This window comes from Cylas formicarius, unplaced genomic scaffold, assembly GCF_029955315.1.
Source record: "Cylas formicarius isolate icCylForm1 unplaced genomic scaffold, icCylForm1.1 PGA_scaffold_10__41_contigs__length_53128322, whole genome shotgun sequence".
Classification (NCBI taxonomy): domain Eukaryota; kingdom Metazoa; phylum Arthropoda; class Insecta; order Coleoptera; family Brentidae; genus Cylas; species Cylas formicarius.
Window position 1 is genome coordinate 46,230,456 of NW_026844214.1, and position 21,985 is coordinate 46,252,440.

The window sequence follows — 21,985 nt, forward strand, 5'->3', positions numbered from 1 at the left end:
CGTCTGTTGACGATGTCAACAGCGAACAAGTAGTAGCGTCGCATCGTCGATTCTAAATAACAGTTGTTTGTTGTCGCGAGAATACGAAAATAGAATAACGCCCGTATGTCGTTCAGTTTCAGCAGTTGTTGTTTGGTCAGCGCGGTTTAAATTTGGATTAATAATCACGAGCCGGGTTTGCGAGGATTCTCCCGATGTAAGTATATATCAGCGACGCGATTATTTGTCGAAACCGCGTTTAACTGCAGTGCATCGTCTACGTCTGGCGATTTAATTTAATTTTAGGAGAATTTAAGGCAATGAATTCGTCCGGAAAGACCGCGTTTGTGTTTGCAAATTTCGCACTTGTTGGAATTTGAGAAAAACAAATTCATCCAAGAAAAATTGTTTGCCATTACACTTGGAAAATGTATCATACTTGGAAAGTTACCAAAGTCAAGTATTTTTTTCATTTACCACTTTTTATTGAAGGGTAAAATATGGGTAGAGTTTTAAAAATTAGATGTCGTTTTAATTATTTACGCCTACCAAAATCTTTAGAATAATTCACGACTCAGATATAAAAATTTTAAAATTCGTATGTACATATCGTACAGTTTTGAAGGGGACCCCCCCCCCTACCTAGAAGGAAATAGGCGAAAACTAATGGAGCTCAATTTTCATAAAATACGTATTTAGTACCGTTTCAAAGTTATAGGGCGTTTACGGAAAATGTGCTTTTTAGAAAAATTGCTGTAACTCTTTTGTTATAGGAAATTTTGTGTTTCTAACAAACATTTTTTTTACGCTAATGATATCATTAAACGAATATTTTATAAGTTATCATGCAAAAAAACGACATTTTGTATGTGAAATCCTGTATGGATCATTCTCCTATATATAACAATTAAGAATTGGTCACACAGGTTTAAAGGATAGAGTTACAGGGGTCGAATTAAAAAAGGAAAACGATTCTACTATTTACAAAACTTCTGAACTGCTTCAGCGTCGGTTGTTGTTGAGTCGAACATGCTAACGTTTCGCTAATCATCCTGTTGGCTTCTTCAGAGCTTAACTAAACTGGAAACGTTAGCAATAACCGATGCGTGAGGAATGCAGAAGTTTTGTAAATAGTATTACACAAGCCTGTGGAAGTTGCTTTAAAAAAAAAACGATTCTATTTTGCGATTTTGAAAAAAATTTTTGCCTCTTGTAAATAATCTTATATTTCTTTTATTGCATGTATTTTATGTGTCAACACTTGTTGTTTAGGTACTACTCTTCGAGACGCAAATGGAATTTAAAACCTGAAAAAGGATGTTATTAATATTTTTTTAAAGTTCTATTATGCATATTTGAGGTTAGGTTAAAGATATTGGTAAGATAAAGATATTGAAGCAGTTTTCACTAGGTGGTTGGACCGTCGTATTGACTATGTAATGTAAAAAGTTATATCGTGGCTATTTTTTTAGAAAATTAATTTTTAAGGGCTCCAATTCTTTTAGAATGAGTTCGAGTAATCAATATTTATTTCTGAGAATGTTTGAGCACCCTCCATAGAACAAAAAAGGAGATTTGAATTTAAAACTTTAAAATATTAGTTAAAATTATGGTTAAAATAAGATTTTTTTTGCAGAAACCTAGTTTTAGAAATTAAGATGTCAATTACGCCTCCCGTTTTCAGCACTTTCTCTTGGTGGATTTACTATATAACATTGTGTTTCCAATTTCTTAGACAGTCCATTTTCCTAATGCTGTAACTCGTAGTCCTTACGGAGGCATTTAAATCACTAACTTTTTCACTCACAGAATTATCACTAACTACACTTAATGGAATCATACATATACAAATGGACCAGCATATTATTTGTATCAAAATATTTAAATTTTTCAAATAAAGTTCTTCACCACTGTTTATTAGGTCTTTGTAAACCACCGATTTGATATAACCTCAAAAACAAAAATCCATTGGACTAAAATCAGGACTACGTGCCGGCCATTCAACAAACGCACTTCTTCTGTCAATCCGTTTATGGGGAAAGTTTAATTTAAGATAATTTCTTACAATTAGCCCAAAATCATGTGCTGTTCCGTCCAACAAAAGCGTCATGTCATTTTTAATTTTCTTATAGCGAAAGGTAAGCGATCAAATCAAATTTTTGAAGTCGTGTTGTAAAAAATGTAAAAATCCTAATGCATCAAGGTTTAGAGTAATTCAAATGTATAAAAGTAGTCTCCTAAATAATATCTTGTTAACAAAACTCATTTTGATGGTTTCGAGCTAAGTTAGAAAAATGTATTCTTGCTTGCAGATCAGGAAGCAGCAAACTGAACTAGTGTGAGATCATAGGGATAAAAACTTTCTTGATTCATTGTTGTAAATTCTGAAGCAGAACTGAACTCTAATAGCAACATTTAACGACGAATAATTTTCATATATCACAGAGCTGTCAAAATTATAACCTACCATGCCGCTTATGACCCATCAAAGCTTACTTTAATATGATAAAATTTTAACTAAAAACCTAAAAATACTTGAATTCTATAAAAGTGAAAACTAACTAAAAAGTAAAATAGGTTATAGCATAGTGGTGTATTTCTTTTTAAAAATCGTGAGGTGGCTTTGACTTGATGAAAATCCATTTTGAAAAAGAATTTAATATTATAAACCAAAAAGCTTTTAACAATGGTTACGACCCCTCTTTGATAGATAAGATTATAACTAAAAAGCAGTTTCAAATAAATCTGAACTCTATCTATCCCATATTAAACATCTACCTAAACACCGAACTAATCAAGTTCGGATTCTAATTTAAATTTAGCAATACTCCACTTTGATGATAATTTTGATATTTTATATAATCATTGAAAATGCGAAAAACTAAATTGGAGAGCTATGGAGATTAACAAAATGAGATCTTCGAATATGTTACTTACTGACCAATTGGATTTGAATGCTTCTCCGTTGTTATTTTTTATAACCCTATACCTGTAATTAAAAATCTATTACTACCTGTTTTTATATATAAGTGTCTTATTTTGTATTTGATAAAGGCACTGTGTTGCCGAAACAGCTAAAGCATTAAAAACTGTGAAAATCTGAACATTTTTTGTTCTAATTTAATTTGTATTTCTGTTTAAAATAAAAATATTTTATTATAAATTAATAATTAAATTGCAGATATTGACCATTTTTACTTAGAAATACCAGAGAATGAACCTGGCTTATAGAAATGAAATTTGAGAATATACCAGAAAAATATGATAGTATTTTTGTAACAATACGCCATCTACAAGTTTACGCGAAAATAATTACACCACCTAATTTCTCGTCCCCCAAAATTCCCTTATTTGAACTTTTGCGCCAATAAAATTGTGAATATAAGTAATGAAAAAAGGAAAAAACAAAATTACTCTTATTACCCTGTATCGCCGTAATTATTGACTTTAGGACATAGATTTATTTGACAAATCGAAATATTTTGATACAAAGATTATTCATTCGTTTTGAAACATCCTGTATATATCAATAGATGGTATCACAACCGCAAAATTGATTACAATAAGATTAAAAAATGTTGTGGTAGCTACAAAAAAAATATCGAAGCCTACGATTGGCGATAAAAAAATTGATCGGCGTCGATGTCGACGCGACACATAAAATATTAGCAAAGGCGGGGGACGCTTTGGCCCCACAAAAGAAAAAACGATAGATACACTCGAACGATTTGGGTCCGTTTGGCCGCTATCTCAACTGCCATCAAAGACCCTTTTTCGTTATAGGTTCCACTTCCCGATACTACTTCTTACAATCCACTTATGGAGTTTAAGCCAAACGAATCCCGTCATATCGACTTCGTCCTGCAAATGTTGGGAAGATTATCAAGCCGAGCCGACTGAATCGGGACTTGAATGCGTTGCCTTAGGTGAGTGAAGATAAATTTGATTGGACTACTCTACGTTGCTATCTATATATACTATGTATATGGCTAAAGGAACCGACGGAGCGGCATGTCGGTAGTAAAGGAAAGGACGCCCGACCTCACGGGTCCGGTTTGGTGAATTTTGAAATCAACGTGTACGTTAGAGCGAATTGATGTTTCAATTTATATGTACGACGATGAACGACGATGCATCTATGCGTATTTCGGACCTACCGGCCCACATTGGGTCAAAGTGAGGATCTAGCGCGACAAAACTAATATAATAATATTAATAATAATAATAATAATAATAAATAGTCTTTATTAGCATTACATGGGCAAAGTCTGGCATTTCCACTCACACTTAACACATTTCTAACTACAACTACATATAAATTACAAGTATGTAAGAAATTACAAAATAGAATGAATGATATATATGTATTCTGACGGATTATTTTACATTAAGTTTAGTAACTGTTTTTTTAAATGTAAGCTAAAATTTGTACATGAACCAAGTAACTTTGATTTGAGGCCGCTATTGAAGGAGTTGAACAAGCTTACAGCATTATATGTAAAAGAACATTGAATTTTTTTTGTTTTGTGCAGTGGCATTGGTGTCTTAGATTCAAGACATGAATGGATTTCCTATATATCAATTTGTCATTCAAATATTTTATTACACGTTTCAGGCAGCGTAAAAAGTTGTATTTGAAAACATCTATGATTTTTAACCAATTCAATCTTTTGAGAGCGGCGGATATGTGATCAAACTTGCATAGGTTAAAAATAAAGCGACAAGTATTTTGGATTTTTTGTAGACGATAAAATGTAACAGCGTCCAAACAGGGGTAACACACAGTGTTGCAGTAAGACAAGCGAGAGAAGATAAGACTTTGACACAACTGTAGTTTCATATCGTAGGACAATATATTTGAATATAACAATTTTAAACTCATATAACATTGTTTGGAGATGTGCTTAACATGATTCAAGAATTTCATATTCTTAATTACCTATTACTGAACTCTGTGGTACCCCTGATAGAATATCTATAAATATCATTAAAAATATGTGATCCGTTTTCAGTTTTATTAGTTCAAAGGCTGCTAACGTCATCCCCTTAGTTATTTTATTACTTTGTTGGTCAGCGTTTAGTTAAATATATCATGTTTCACGGATGCATTTCAACTAATAAGCACTTGGACTACAAATTTAAAAAAATCCAACAATGAGAACAAGCTTTCGGTAACATTGAAATATTTTTAGAAAATCCGAATTTAAAGGGTAAGTTTCACCGTTAAATTAATTTAAACATGCCGTTCGTGTTTTTTGAATAAGTTCCCCAAATATCATAAAATTGCTGTTTCAATGCTTGTTAAGAGCCCCCTATAAGAAAATTTTATATAAAGAATATTTTGCTGCTGCTGTGACATATTTTGAACAAGATTTTTTTGAAATCTAATTATTTAACACAAAAATCATAAGCATGACTCTCAGATACTCATTTTATTCACATAAAATATTTTTTGTTACTTTTTTTAAGTACGTCGTGATCATCTATATTTACCTACATTTTGTCTACATTTTGTTTTCGGAGATATTACTTATAGTATATATAGTATGCAACACGTCTGGTAATCGTTTTTAGTCACTCGTCACTTGCTCCGTTTGTGCTAAATAAACTCGAGTGCCGTTTACCACGCTTGTTGAATAATTTACAGTTATTTCATTTTGTTTCGTCATTTATTTTTTTATTATATGTAAGTAGACAAAATGTAGATAAATATAGATGATCATGACGTACTTAAAAAAAGTAACAAAAAATATTTTCGGGATATTACAGCACGGATTTGGGAGCAATCGGATGTTTTCGGAGATTTTAGCGCACTTCTTGAATTTTGACGTTTGTCAAATTTGATGGTCAGCTTAGTAAATTGCACAAATGTACCCAAAAATTAACGGCCGTAGAAGAAGTATAGCATTCAACACGTTTGGCAAACTTTTTAAGTCCTAATCATTATCATCATGGCGCAACATTGTGGCGCTTCTCGCATCCACTACTCCAGCGTCTATTGTCATTCGTTGAGACCGCCCATTTCCATTTCTTTTCGTATGCTTGTAATCGGGAACATCTTCTGCAGTACATAATTTCGGTAGAACGAGGTTTCTGAGTAATGTTTTTTTCTAGAACCCTCACTTCTGAGCCATACGTCAATACAGGCTCAAACTGGCCTGGTATGTATTTTTTTTTGTTATATTATTACTCCACAGAATTGGATGTAGTGCTTATTGTCCTTTCCGTTCTCATCTATTGTAGTCATAAATTTTGTCTTCTCAATGTTGGTCTTCTGCCAGCACAACCTGATCGTCTGCGAAGGGGATTGCATATAGGTGGGAGTCCTCTATATTTATTCCCATACTACTGCATTTTCTTATCCATTGCCTTAAAGCCCTGGTGAGATAAACTTTATACAGTGTGTGAACAAGGCAGGAGCCCTGCCTGACGCCTTTTGTTTGTGTGAAGGGGTCCGAAGTTTCGTTTCTGGCCTTTACAATCGCTTAGTTTTCTCTATACAGAGCTTTTTAAGTTTTAAGTTACTTGTTACTCGCTAGGCTGCGGTCCGCTCGTGTCAAATAAACTCGTTACTCAAATGCCGTTTACCCTATTACGTACAATATTCTATTTCATTTTGTCTTAAATATTATGTTTAATTTTTATTGGTTGACATATTTTTTGTCCAAATAAATGTCGATTAGACAAAATTACTTGCTATGGCAGGCAGCGCCTCAGGACTGTAGTAACTAATTTCTTAACATGTCTTGAAAATTTTCCAAAAACGTAATTTGAAGATGTTACTGGTAATACTCTGTTTATTGGTCACCCAAAAAATAAAATTCAAATAAAAGACACTGAATACCTACGTAGTTTTACATGTATTTTATAGTAAACTAACTGGACTGAAATAAGGGAAACGTCTGAAGAAACTGACGACCGTGAGCAACAAAGCTGACATCTTAAAGTAACACTTCCTGCATGCTTAATCGATGCATAACAGCATATTTTAGAGTAGTTATTAAAAAAATAATTGTACCAACAAAACCACAATAACATTGCTCACGATACCCTAGCCAGTTGTACAAAAATAGGGAAGAGACCAAATTCACTCCAAATTTAATGAGAATATCGAAAACCCTTTATAGTTTTATTAAACAAAATGACAAGGCCTCTGAAACAGTTTCTTTCATGTTTGAACTTATTAAGCGCAGGGTTGCACGATTGGGCTTCAACTTGGCAACATGGGAAACCTCAGGACCTAACGTATCGAGTCATTTTTGATAATGCTGAAAAATTCAGTAGCGTGACAGGCATTTTGTACCAAATCTTCGACGCGATTTTTCTGGATCACCATACCGGTGTCTTTGCCGTTTTTTCTTCGACCTATGATATTCCAATAACACCCTGAATTTTGAAGTAATGTAATAAAAAAAAATGCGTCAATCTTATTTTCACCCGAATTTAAAAAACCTTTATTTAGCACGCTTAATATAGAACCTAAATCTGTGTGATTTTTGCACTTTTTTATCAGTACGAAATATATTTCTATGCATGGATTCAAACCAATGACTAGTTCTGAACATTTTTGGCGTGGAGATGTATGTTTGGTTGCGGAATATCTTGTAAATAATAAGTACTTTGGCCCTACGTTTGAGGAGGGTTTTATATTTTTTATTTTAAAGTATGTATTTTAAATTAGACAGATTACGTCGAATACAAGACACAATAGTTCAAATTTGCCAGTGTGTGCCATTTATATGGTTATTATTATTTTAAATCCTGAAGGCGAATGCACTGAAAATATAAAATAAATATTATTATGATTTTTTGGGTGTTGCGTGTGCCACCCGGAATACAAAATTACTAAAAAAACTACATTCACAATATCAGAATGTAAATAAGGAAATATGGATCTTAATCAAAAGTAAAACACTTATTCCGGAAAAGAAACCACTGTGAGTGCTCACTAATTAATAAAAACTATAATAAGTACGAATTTTCTAGAATTTTAAGGAAATATACATTATTAACATTATAAAAGAACGATCTTTTGTAATGTGTAATTCTTTTCAGATCAATTCCACGTGATGCCGTGCAACATGCCCCACCTACCAAAGTGCGAATGTTCCGGCGGCGTCAGCAACATTTTAAAAGACGAAACTGGCACATGGTGTACCAAATACCGCAAAGGGGAGGAGCTGACACGTTGGCCATGCGAGAACACCAAAGACTGGAACGAATTCTTCAAGACCAATCCCAATCTCGTGTAATAACATCGAAGAGCAAAGTTTGATTTAAGATGTCACTAACAGTAACAGTTTAACACTACCAGTTCTTTGAACTTATGCTGCATTCCGTGTTTCCTTGTTGAGTTATCACAGAGTATAAATGTGTATTCTGTGATTATGTTGATCACATCCTTCGCTCCTAACGGCAGATGGCGTTACTTTTACAGAAACCTTGATTCTTATGATGGCTGAACGTAAGCGTTGATCTAACATTGAAGCGCAAAAGAATTGATAATTTATTTACTGCTGTAGTTGCTGTGGCAACAGAAATCATATTTAACTGGTACAAGTTCTCTTACTCACACTCGTGAATACGAGAGGTTAGTCAGGGTGTTTTCTAATTGAATATCAATAGTTAAGGAGGCGATTTTTAGGTCAATTTCAAAAAGAAAACTTCATATGAATATGTCCTAAACATTTTAACTTTTGAAATATATTGGTTAAGTTTTTAAAAGTAAAATATGTTTTTTTAATATCTATAATAGCACTTTGACATTTTAATGAAATTTGGCACGAATGTACTATGTATCAAAAGGCACCTCTACTATGGATGGTCACAACAATATCGTTAATATGACAAATTCATCTCTTCGCGTCTTATTAATTTGATGTTTAAAATTCTGCGCATTTTTATTTTAAAAAAGAATTATCGAGGTGACTAACGAGGAGTTGGCAGATATGCATTTTATGTATTATGGTTTGACTGATGAGAGTGCGACAGAACCTAGGCGAGTATATCAAGAGCGCTTTCCTAATAGTCATACCAGATAGGCGAACATTTTGAAATGTACATAGAAGGTTGACTGAAACAGGTGCTTTGAGGGCAAATAATCATTTAAAAGTGGCTCATTGGACTGTAGGACCCCAAAAATTGAAGAAGCAGTTTTAAATTTTATTGTTGAAAATCCTGAACTTAGTGGAAATATTCTGAATATTTCGCACGTCTTGGTTTGGACAAGTTTGCACGATTTTCTTTTGTAGCCATATAATATTCAACCAGTCCAAGCGTTACTTCTCAGAGACAAAATTGCGCATTCTCCGTTGTTCGATCAAGAAATACTATTTTCAGATGAAATATTCACAATAACCATATTTGGGTCGATGAAAATCCCCATGTAGTTGCATAAATTAAACAGCATTCGGTAAATGGGCTGAAATTGTTGGAAAGGCAAAATGGTCATAATTATTACCAGTTTTTGGGAGAGGATTTGCCAATATTAGTAATAGTAAGAGCATATTTGAATCACACATTTAATAACCGATGGGTAGGTCGCGGCGGACTTCAATCATGGCCCCCTGGGTCCCAGATTTAAATAGTTTGAACTTTTTCTTAGGGGAGCATCTAAAAGGTCTGGTTTATTGCAACCCAGTTAACACTGTAGAAGGGATGAAGAATCATACAAGAGCTGCGATTAAATAAGAATTGAGGAAAATATGAGGAAAAGAGCTGAAGCCTATATCCTTCAGCTCACAGCTTATCTAGTTTATATGATCTACTTTTTTTAAAGAGTTGTTTTTGTTAAAAATTATTAATAGTAGGTATTGTTTTTTTTTTTTAATAAGAATCGTTTATTATTTATCTTGTTGTTGGGATGTTATGTTATTTCATTAAAACTGTAAAAGTAAAGTAAGAGTATTTTAATATTTTTTTTCTGAAAGACATTAGTTGGTAACTAAAAACTTGATATTTTTTTACTGATATGTTATCTTTCACCAAAAAAGTTCTCGATTTAACGAGCGCAGTGGCGACGTAATTAACAAAAATACTATTTGTTCATTGCCAGTCAGTGACACGCCATTGATTTCCTTAAAAAAATAATGACATTTGCGTTCATTTATGAATACATTTGATCTCTTCATTTTTTTTTTAGTCCGCCGCACGGTTTTCACCTAAAAGTAAAAACTAATTTCTCTGCATGCTGTCATATCGATTGATGATTGAAAATTGTAAGAATAATTTTTACTTTAATATATTGTTGAAAGTTCCAACGGCCGCCACTGATGTATTTTTAAAAAAATGTACTACGCTAAATATTGCCTTATGATACATAGTACATGTGCGCCAAATTTCATTAAAATATCTAAAGCGGTATTGCAGATATTAAAAAAATATATTTTATTTTTGAAAACTTTAGGACATATTTGCATATAAAGTATTATTTTTAAAATGGACCAAAAAATAGCCCCCCTTATTTTCTAACATTCAATTAGAAAACATCCAGTATATTTATTTTTTCTTTTTTTTTATTCTTTCTGTTACCTTTACTGAAAATATATAAATCAGGACTCTGTACATTTTAATTGGCTGTAACTTTTTTGTTTTTAGAGATATCAAGGTAAACGAAAAAACACAATGTAGGGTTAGTACCCAAGTCTTTTCGTGACGTATAAAATTAAACACTGTCAATTTTCTGACATTATAAGCCTACATCATATATTTTTTTAACTGAACACCCTGTATATTATATATGTATTTAATGCAATATTTTATTCCGATTACAACGATGTAACACACGTTATATTTTAGTCTACGCATTTTTGACAAATTGGCAAAAATAGGATATTTTTTACATCATTCAAACAGTGCCGTGACTGACAGCAACAGTAATTATTTACAAATTAAAGTAGAACAAAAACACTCAAAATGACAAGACACACTAAAGTAAAAAAAAAACATTTTCCTGAACACATTTCTCATACACTCTAACTATGTCTTGCATTTAGTAACGTTTCCGGATTGTCTCTTCACCGATTGATTGCTTCTGAAATCCTTTGCCGAGGTTCCACGACATTATTACAAGGAGTTCTGTGATTTTTTATGTGCCCTTAAAAGAAAAAATCCATTAAAGTTAAATCGGGGCTGTTGGCTGGGCAATCCATATTTCCACCGTTACCTTATCTAACCCCTGTTATATTCCATGTTTAACTTGCGTAACATTGTGAGGAAGGACACTGTCTTGCTGATCGCTGATATATTTAGAAATAGATATTCTATATATTGTTCTATGTGGTGCTCTGAGAGTTGCAAATAATGATCTCCAGTTAACTTTTGATCTATAAATATCGGACCCAAAAAATGCCCATCTATGACACTATACCATACATTAATTTACTGTTTCCCCTGGGTTTTTATTTTGTGTATTTGTCTAGGATTATTTAAATACCATTATCGCGTATTTTGTCTATTACAACCATTTCGGATTTTTATCCGTCCATAAAATTACTATTCTCATTATGTTTATTTAAAAAATCCAAACAAGACTGCATCCTCCTTTGACATTGTTCTGCACTTAGTTTTTAAATTTGACGAAATTTAAATGATACATTATATTTATATTCTTTCAAAAATGAGTGGATTGATGCCCGATAAATACCTTTTCTTTTCATATACTCTAGTAATAGAAGAAACTGGATGTGCTTCATAGAATCTTAATATGTTTGTCATATTTTATTCATTAAAAACATCATTATGTTTACTGATATTTTTATTTGTCAGTCAGAGCACTCTTTGAAATTACATAAAAATCCCTTATTTTTGCCGATTTGTCAAAAACGAGTAGACTAAAATATAAAGTGTGTTACATCGTTGTAGTCGGAAGATATTCTATGAAACACGTATATAAATGTTCCATTTAAAAAATATGAATATAAATTGTTATATGTCAGAAAATTCAAAGTGTTTTGTTTTATACGTCGCTTGGAAAAAACTTGGCTACTAATACTATATTATATTTTTTTGCTTAATTTGATATCTCTAAAAACAAAAAAGTTAAAGTCAATTAAAATGTAATCAAGATAAATTGAGCGCACGGTGCGTCCTAACCAAGCCAAATAAAATTGTTAATTCAAATTAGCCACCGACACGATTTTTAAAAATAATAAATTAAAATTAAATCTTAGAAACTCTAATTCGGAGCGAAATATTTTCAGCAACACCCGGTACGAACTGTGCAAGTCGGAAAAACCGCCCAGATGCGAATGTTCGGGCGACTTTGGGGGTATAATGAAAGACCGAAGCGGAACGTGGTGTATCAGTTACACGAAAAATTTGACGGAAACAAAATGGCCGTGCGAAAACGAAGACGAATGGAAAAAATACTATGCTAAACATCCCTACTTTATTTATTGTTAATAGTATTGTATTAGATTTGCGTTTTGGTACTAAAATAAATTTTTTTGTATTGATTTTCGTACTTGAAATGGGAGAGGGGGGCAAATATTTAAAACAAGAAAATTTTAATAACAGGCAAAGGAAAATGCTATAAATTAGATAAATAAAATAAGCAACATAAAAAATAGGTGACTAATAACGGGAATATAATTCTTTTATTTAATTTTTAATTCCAACTAGGCTTATAAAAAAGTCCCGATGCTGCATCACCTGTAAGTAATAAATCTTTCTCATCATGGTAGAGTAATTCTCAAACTTTCTACTAAGAGACACGAAGATGGTTGAATTAGGAAAAAGTGGGAAAATTTATTGAAAAAATAAAAAAGGCAACGAGAAAGTGACCTATATGCTTTTATATCCCCTCAAATAACAGCAGTAAAAAATAATAGCGGAATAAGCTAATTTCAGTTTTCTTGGAGTATTTTCGGAAATGATAATTTTGTAGTTTTCTCAACATCGCTTTATTAGACTTTAAATGTTCTAATTTCCAATATCTTCAGGATAGACATCATTATGTTGGACACACTGTGTATCGGTATTATATTAGAAAGCACACAGAACTACTGTTTACAAAACTTCTGGACTCCTCCTGCGCCGGTTGTTGTTGAGTCGAACTTGCTAACGTTTCGCCAAATCATCCTGTTGGCTTCTTCTGAAACTGTTTCAGTTAAGCTCTGAAGAAGTCAACTGAACCAGTTTTAGTTAAGCTCTGAAGAAGCCAACTAAAACAGTTTCAGTTAAGCTCCGAAGAAGCCAACTAAAACAGTTTCAGTTAAGCTCCGAAGAAGCCAACTAAAACAGTTTCAGTTAAGCTCCGAAGAAGCCAACTAAAACAGTTTCAGTTAAGCTCCGAAGAAGCCAACTAAAACAGTTTCAGTTAAGCTCCGAAGAAGCCAACTAAAACAGTTTCAGTTAAGCTCCGAAGAAGCCAACTAAAACAGTTTCAGTTAAGCTCCGAAGAAGCCAACTAAAACAGTTTCAGTTAAGCTCCGAAGAAGCCAACTAAAACAGTTTCAGTTAAGCTCCGAAGAAGCCAACTAAAACAGTTTCAGTTAAGCTCCGAAGAAGCCAACTAAAACAGTTTCAGTTAAGCTCCGAAGAAGCCAACTAAAACAGTTTCAGTTAAGCTCCGAAGAAGCCAACTAAAACAGTTTCAGTTAAGCTCCGAAGAAGCCAACTAAAACAGTTTCAGTTAAGGGCCGAAGAAGTCAACCAAAACAGTTTCATTTAAGCTCCGAAGAAGCCAACTGAAACAGTTTCAGTTAAGGTCCGAAGAAGCCAACAAAAACAGTTTCATTTAAGCTCCGAAGAAGCCATCTGAAACAGTTTCAGTAAAGCTCCGAAGAAGCCACCTGAAACAGTTTCGGTTTAGCTCCGAAGAAGCCAACTAAAACAGTTTCAGTTAAGGTCCGAAGAAGCCAACTGGATTATTGGCGAAACGTTAGCAAGTTCGACTCAATAATCGACGCAGAAGGAATATAGAAGTTTTGTAAATAGTATAACAGTAGCAGGTGGAAGTTTCATTGAAAAATTAGCACACAGACCTACCACTATTTCCATAAAATTCTCCATAAATTAAGGTTGATGCTTTTACCTCCTAATAAGTCAATAGAAAACTAAACAAGGAACACTTGTATTAAATAAATAGCAAAGGTACCGCGAACCAATAAAAATATAATAAATAGGCTATTGTTAATTACAAATTAGTGATTATTTTGTAAGGAAACACCTAACTAATTAGAGATAAGAGATAACAATAGAAAATGGTAATAAGTGGTAAGTGATAAGAACAAGATTTACCGAGATCCCACAGCCGTGCAGAAATTATAATAAGCTATATGGATTTTAACTAGAAACCGAATGAGTTGTAGCAATAGAATTACTATTTTTGAACTCTGTTTGATGGTGGATCTAAAATATCGGCTGCTGAATAACCTATTCTTTTTTTTCTACTTTCTTCTTTTAACATTGCAGACCTTTTTGGAGATATTCCCCACAGCTTGAATTTTGACGTTTTGACGTCAGTTCTGTTGTGTTCTATTCGTGTTGCAATTGTTTTGCAAAAATTTACGCAAAACTAACGGTCGTAGCACATACATTCTGAAAAAAAAATGCGCAAAACTTCCACATATCAATGAATACAAATTTTCATTCCGTACCCACATAAAAATCTTATTTATTTTGGTTATGGTCAAGTATAGAGGCAAACAAATTATGCCCACATTAACTTATCCGACTTACTGCTTCCGGTATTAATCCTGTTGTTATTGTAGGCCAGTTAGAATAGGAGTTGTGCAAGGCATATTATTTGCTATTCCAATTCAAAACACATTTTCGAGCTCATCAAACTCTTCCGTTAAGTACATCGTCATTTTCTCTTGGGAAAACATAGTCTAAGTAATCAAATATATATCCTTTTAAAGGATTGCTTAAATCTTGTTTTATCGATAACTTATCTGGATTACTGTCGTTATCATTTTAGACGTCACTTTAACGATAACTAGTCAAGTTTTTACATTACACTCTTGACACTATAAAAATGTGACGTGGAAAACAATCAGTTACAGTCTAGTCAACAATAAGAGACGAGTAATAAAATTGTTGTCCGCATTTTCCACTTGTTCTGCGGCGTTCACAGTTGACCACCATTAGTCATTAATTTCTTAAAAGGCACGTATTATAATAAATAACTGCCTTTAGCCACGTGGCTGCCTTCTCGAAAAGTGAAATGGAGCGTATTCTCTCTTCCCCGTTACAAAGTAGGTACCTGATTCATGAATGATACGATTTGAATCAGCAAAACGCGGGTTGTGTACATTAGCCGTGAGGACGTTAAAAGCGATACCGTCTTTGATGTTGTCGAGAATTTCTTTAGTTCGCCATATTAAGTGTGTTCCTACGCATTACGTCTTCTTTGAAGTTCTTCGAAATTTGCGAAATTGCAAGCGCAGCTGTGCCTCCCGTTACTTCCGCAAGACGAGCCATAAATTTCTTTATACGACCTAAATACATTTAATTATACGAAATCCCCAGGGAGAACTCAACGGAATGGCTGAAATGGTTTCTCCAATAATGCGAACATGGTTGAAGCTTTATCCGAGGTTCATGTTCCACAACTCCCGGGAGTTTGCGCAGTCAACGATGGCCTGAATCGTTCAAGTAAGCAAAAAGGCTTGATTGTTGTTTTATATTTTGTTATACATGTATTTTTTCAAAGTTTTGATGGAATTAAATTTTATGAAGATATTTTTTTTTATTTAGCCATCCTTAGAAATTTAAAAATTAGTAGTAAGTAGTAAGTTTTCAAATTAGTACTCCTGCAAATTTAAATGTACTATGACACAATATAAATAATGCTTGAACAATTACACCAGAAATTGAACAACAATGACAATTTTTTTGTGTGTGTAGTTTTGGTTAGTTTTGGTAATATAAAATATATGAAATCTATATTTTACAACACCCAATCTAAAAAAATTGAAGTATACAAAAACAAACAAACAAATAATTTGACAGCAAATTAACATAGTACCAATTGGAAAAAACTTAATTACATTAGTAAGGTATTATGATATTCTTTCAGAACTTTGTATTTTTTCGATGATATTTAATAAGTTCCTGCTTTACTTTAGCTATGTCAATCTTTTTTTAACAATAAAACCTATGAAATTGCCACCTTTAAAATAGGATATTTAATAAATTCTATTTTCCAATATACCATCCCTCTTCTTATGATGCAACATATATTTCTATTTCTTCGGAACCCAATATATTCCAATGTATCTTCTGTTTTAAATGACTTATAACCACAAAATTTTTGACAAATTACCTTCGAATTTTCTCAAATTACTTAATATTTCAAATATAATTCCACCAGTTGCCACAGATTTCCACTATAATAATTACTACTAATTACAACTCATTTTCCCTGAAATTTTCATTAATTACAGTTGCAAAACAATCAATTATATTTTATTGATTATCGAGAGAGATTAAAAAAAAAATACAATGCCAACCCAAGCAACACTAAATAGCGTATTACACGTTTTTGTTTTGTCTGAACAATACCAATAATTTTAGTTAATCATAAAGTTTAATTTAATTTAATGTAATACACACAAGAAACGATAAAAAAAGATAGACAATGCGCACAACCATAACATGCTGCAGACCGGCGGCATAGAAATATAATTACAGAGACATGAACCAGCCAGAACATCCAGAACGAGCATAACTAAGGTCACGTGGCCTACATGTAACGCTTCGATTTGTTGTCTATGATCATGCTGCCGAAAAGAGCGGAAGATCCGTTAGTAAAACGTTTATCTTCCTATGACATTTACCCTGATAGATAAAGAAAAGAAGAAAACTGAGGGCATTTTATTAATAGGAACTAAATAGGACAATGTTTGCTTGGAGTTTAGGTACTTCTATGCTTATATTTATAATATCATTGAGCTTCCGCTCAAAGAAAAGAGTTTATGACATATATTTATTAAAGCAAATGTATTCCATTTTAATAATATATTTATAAAAAACTTGTGTATTCGTGTAAACTAAAAATTGTTTATAAACCAATATCAAGATGTAATTAAGTAAGTACGTAATAAGTTTAATAATAGTCTAAATTACACATGAAGTTAAATTTCACCCAAGTACCACTATCATAGATGGCAATAGTCTGAAGTAATTTTATTAGGTTTTGGTATAACGTTGATGGTAAAAATTGAATTCCCTTTCGAAAGATATAAATTGTTTGGTTTCAGAAATAAAAGCAAGTTTCTATAAAAACTGGATTACTTTGACATAATTTTAACTTTTCACTGGCTCCAGTGTCGTGCTAATAAAAATTTAAAAAATAAAGAAAATAATTAGTTTCTCGAAAATCGCTAGAGATAGGTATAGGCAGTTATTATTGAAAAACAATCATAAAGTATTAGAGGATCGAAAAATGTAATAATATACATTTAAAATTTCCATGTTGCTACTTTTTCGAAGAAGCGGCAACATCTTAGCGTTAAGATTTTGGATCGATAGATCACCCATGATAAGTTACGATCAACCGTGAGACATCTCATGTATATAATTGAACATATATGAACGAAATTTTTGTTTAGTATAGGTTTATTTTACTATTTGGTATTGCTTGGGAAGCTATGAGTATCAATCGTGTCAAACAAAAAGAATAAAATCTTGTAGCTATTATTTATTATACATTTAAAATTTCCATGTTGCTACATTTTTGGACAAGCGGCAACGTCCCAGCTTTAAGATTTTGGATGGATAGAGCACCCATGATAAATTAGGATCAACCGTGAGACTTCTCGTGTATATAATTGAACATAAATGAAAGAAGTTTTTGTTTAGTATAAGTTTATTTTACTATTTGGTGTTGCTTGGGAAGCTATGAGTATCAATCGTCTCAACCAAAACGAATAAAATCTTATTCTATTATTTATTATACATTTAAAATTTCCATGTTGCTACATTTTCGAAGAAGCGGCAACGTCCCAGCGTTAAGATTTTGGATCGATAGAGCACCCACGATAAGTTACGATCAACCGTGAGACTCATCGTGTATATAATTAAACATAAATAAACGAAATTTTTGTTTATTATAAGTTTATTTTACTATTTGGTGTTACTTGGGAATCTATAAGTATCAATCGCCTCAACCAACACGAATAAATTCTTTCTTTCTATACCCTAATATTTAATATTCATAAAATAGAAGTAAAACCGTGTAATTTCTTAACGCCGTCAGCAAATGTCCGAACACGGCCATTATCGTGTTATCATCGTGCGAGTACTTTTTCATTTACCGCGTGCACAAACCATAATAATTTGGGAACATAAATCGTTCGGCGCCGCGTGGGTCAGTAATTGCCCCCCGTCCGCCCCCGACCCGTTACAAGCGAAAGCGGGCCGAAAATGCCTAATGACATGAAAACTTCCAGCCAATGGAATTCCGGAAATTTCCGGGGTCGAACGGGGACCAGCAACTATTAACTTTTGCTGATGTGGGACGAGGGACCCGAGAGGGGGAGAGTGGGGAATGAATAAGTCTAAATTAAGGAAAAGTTTGCTTGTTATAAAGCAAGATGGCAAAACGTTAACAAGGCGCTTGAAAATGTCAACGTTCCGGGCGTCGGCTCGTGTTTCGCTTTGCCTTCTGGTTTGAAGTAAACGTGACACCTGCAGAGGTTCTTAAATATATATAATCGGTTTTTAAAACGTCTTTAGATGTCGTACGATGCCTAACCTCCATAGTCCTCTATAATCCTATTGACCTTCTCTCGAGTCTCTTGAGCTCATTGGTCTTGAAACTACCTCCTTACAAGTTTTTCTCAGCGTTCCTCGTTTTTTGCGGTTTTGTCGCACCTCTTAGGCAACCTGGAATCGTTCGGTTGTTTCGTTCGGTGTCTATCATTAGTGAGTGGTGATTCTTCTACTCCTAGAAGTAATCCAACTTCTCTATTAGGTATCCCTCCTCTTTTTCTATTCACTTCGATGGAATACCTAATTATACACCGATCTAGCGTGCGGAAAGCGTCAGATTACCACGTGAGTTTCTTGTCCCACAGATCCGAGTCATTTCAGACATGCCCGGGATATTATTGCAATCAAACCTTCCTTAGAGATGTAAATCTGTCTATTAAAATGAAAATAATTTTGATCTAAAGATATTATTAAGCAATCTAATAAATCTTTCACCAATGGGTTAACCTGTTTCCGAGGGAGGGTGAAATCTACAGATTTACATGATTATGGGAAACCCACTTAGTCCTTTGTTACTCGAGATTTTTATGGATACTTTGGAATATATCATACAAGAACATCCTTTAAGTAAAAGTTTTCTATGGTGGTATAGATACATGGATGATGCCTTTGCTTGCTTTGTTGGAACGGACAGACAATTGAATTCTTTTTTAACTCATTACATAATCGTATAAAATTCACTATCGAGATTGAACGGGATAACTCTATTAATTTTTTAGACTTAACTATTACCAAAACGCAAAACAAATTAGATTTTTCAATATATCATAAGCCTTCGCGCACGGACACAGTCATACATAACAGCTCAAATCATCCTTATACACACAAAATGGCTTTTATACAGAGACTTCTTAATACGCCACTTCTTACCTCTCAATCTCAGGGTCGTGAAAAAGAAACGCATTAATTAATTAAATTCGTAATTTAATTGTGAGGTAAGACAATGCCTAGGCTAGCTCATTAACAATCAAGAAAGATTAATAAAGTAGAAAAAAAAATTAATACTAAATCAAAGCTGGAAGGCGGTGAAGGGCACCTCGGTCAGTCCCGGAAGGTGGTAGGTAGGTGCCACGTGATTCAAAAAAGGTAAACTTATCAACCCGAGGTTCCAACCCGTAAAGGAAATAAACAAGTGAATCATGAACAATAATTTATTTCCTCCAACCTGGTGGTGGGTGTGAGTGTCAAATCTCACCTTCAAGTTTTGGCGGTGCAAAAGAATGTAAGACACTATAATTTAAGACTATAAGTTCCGCAAACCGTTCTTGAAGAGAACAGGCCACTTAAGCTACCCAAACCTCAAGCTGTCCCGAACGTTTCACAGCTGTCTGTCACTATCCCGGGAACCAAGCCAATATGGAATGGTGGCTCAGTGGGACAGCCGCAGGTAGGCAGTTCCAGATAACCCAGCAAAGTCCGTCCGGAAAGCCGGCTGCTCGATAGGGGAAACTCCACAACTAAACATGTACCCAAGAGACAGCATACACTGCAAGACACCAAGTCTGGTCTGGTATTCCGGTGAAAGAAGAAAACACGTGGAAGGTTTGCGGGAAACGGAGCAACAATACGTACAATACTCGATTCGAGGGTTTTGTGGAAATGTGGGGCAATGACAGTTCTTTTCAAAATCCCTCGTTGAGGAAGATTCCCATTCCAAACTCCAAATAGATGCAAAAGTATGGGAAATCATAAATTAGTGACCAATTTACATATCCCCCTCTTATTGGGGTAAAGAAAAGAAATCGGTCACACAAAAGAAAACCTGCCACAACCCCAAGCTTCAAAAGCTAGCGTACAAAAAATGCCGGACGATTCAGACAACCAGTTTTATTAAAAAGGCTAAACGGGCACAAAAAAATTAGAGGGAAAACGCCACTCTTGCCAACCTAGTCGACGGTACGCCGCCAGTAGAACGAACAACCGAATTATATCTGTGGTGATGGCCGTATGGCCCGTGCCAAAGAATCGAGGTTGCGTCAACGATATCGAACTACCCGAACGCCATCTATGGTGGCGACCGGACGGCTAGTCACAGAAAATCGAGGAAGATTAGGTTAAGAAACAAAACAATGTTTACTAGGCTCGCCAAGGAATACCGAAGCAATGAAAAGCAAATGTGGTCCCTAGTCTCATAGGGTGACAGATGGTAATGGTTATGACTCCTTTTAATGCGCAACTAATACTCTGTTTTTTTGCATTAGTATCTCTCAGTAAACCGGTGTCACTTAAGAGAAAACCAAGCGAACAAGGGGCCACGCATACAACCGTTGCAGCATAAAATATTTATGGTTCGGCAACACAATCGGCCGGGGAGTCCAAGTCGAAAACTAAAGAAACCGAATTTACAAAAGAACGTGTGTTCAAATCGCAAAATCGATATGAACCTAATAAACAAGAATTTTAATTGTTAAGAAGCACTCGCCAAACAGCAAAAGGTGAAGGAAATGGACAGTACAATTAATTCTACAAGGTACTAACAAAATAAACCCGTTACTTCGCAAATGTGCCAGCACTTGTACTTTAAAAAATGCTAAATTTTACCATTGAAATATGAAACCGTCACACACTCTCAACAGAAGATTCTAATTATGATACACACTTAAACACAGAAAAACACATTTTAGACGACAATTTTGACATTTTACATGCAGCCACAAAAAGTTTAAAATTAAATTTATTGGAAGCCACGGAGATTCACAAAATGAGATATTCAAATATATCGCTTAACGATCAATTAGATAGATTGAAATACCTCTCCATTATTAAACTGAAATACTCACACAACATTAATTAAGGATTTATTGTCATCTTTAGGTAGGTAGGTAGTTTGTAAATATCACATTTGATAAAGATAGGGTGTTGTTGAAACTAATTGCCATACGAATATATATAATTTCGTTAAAATCTGAACTTTTAGTTCTTATTTATTTTGTTTGATTTTCATCAAGTAAAAGCCACCTCAGTTGAATTTCTTATTTTGCCTACCAGCGTTTGGAAATTGAGCATTTTTTTACCATCAAATGGCATTCTTTAAATTCTTTAAAACATATCCAAGAGGACTTGAACCTCCCCTTCAAACCAAAAATGTCTGCTGATTTTATCGGCAATATTTCAGTATTTCAGAGTCAGAGTTTTACTAAAAAAAATGTTTCAAAATAAAATCAATATATTATACCAGATTAGATCGGCATCGTGTTTAACACGAGGAACTTTTAGATAGGATCTCGATACGATTCCATTTTTTTTTCGAATCGATTGGATCGTTTGGATTGAAATCGAACTCGAC

General features: G+C 33.8%; 2 protein-coding genes across 6 annotated transcripts in view; one reads left to right on the forward strand and one right to left on the reverse strand.

The window, feature by feature from the left end:
• The window catches only part of LOC132701551 (uncharacterized), a 731,275-nt gene that overhangs the window by 302,297 nt on the left and 406,993 nt on the right, over window positions 1–21,985 (reverse strand). The window lies entirely within an intron of this gene.
• On the forward strand, window positions 6–12,397 carry LOC132701607 (uncharacterized). The gene is made up of 4 exons (XM_060669697.1): window positions 6–196; window positions 3,763–3,905; window positions 8,035–8,227; window positions 12,180–12,397. Coding segments are annotated over exons 1-4 (540 nt in total). The 5' UTR covers window positions 6–194; the 3' UTR covers window positions 12,382–12,397.

Bases quoted from the DNA above. Each gene is read 5' to 3' on its own strand.
- LOC132701607 (XM_060669697.1), top strand. The intron at 3,906-8,034 runs GTGAGTGAAGAT...AATTCTTTTCAG, and splicing joins ACTTGAATGCGTTGCCTTAG to ATCAATTCCACGTGATGCCG. The intron at 8,228-12,179 runs GTAATAACATCG...AAATATTTTCAG, and splicing joins AAGACCAATCCCAATCTCGT to CAACACCCGGTACGAACTGT.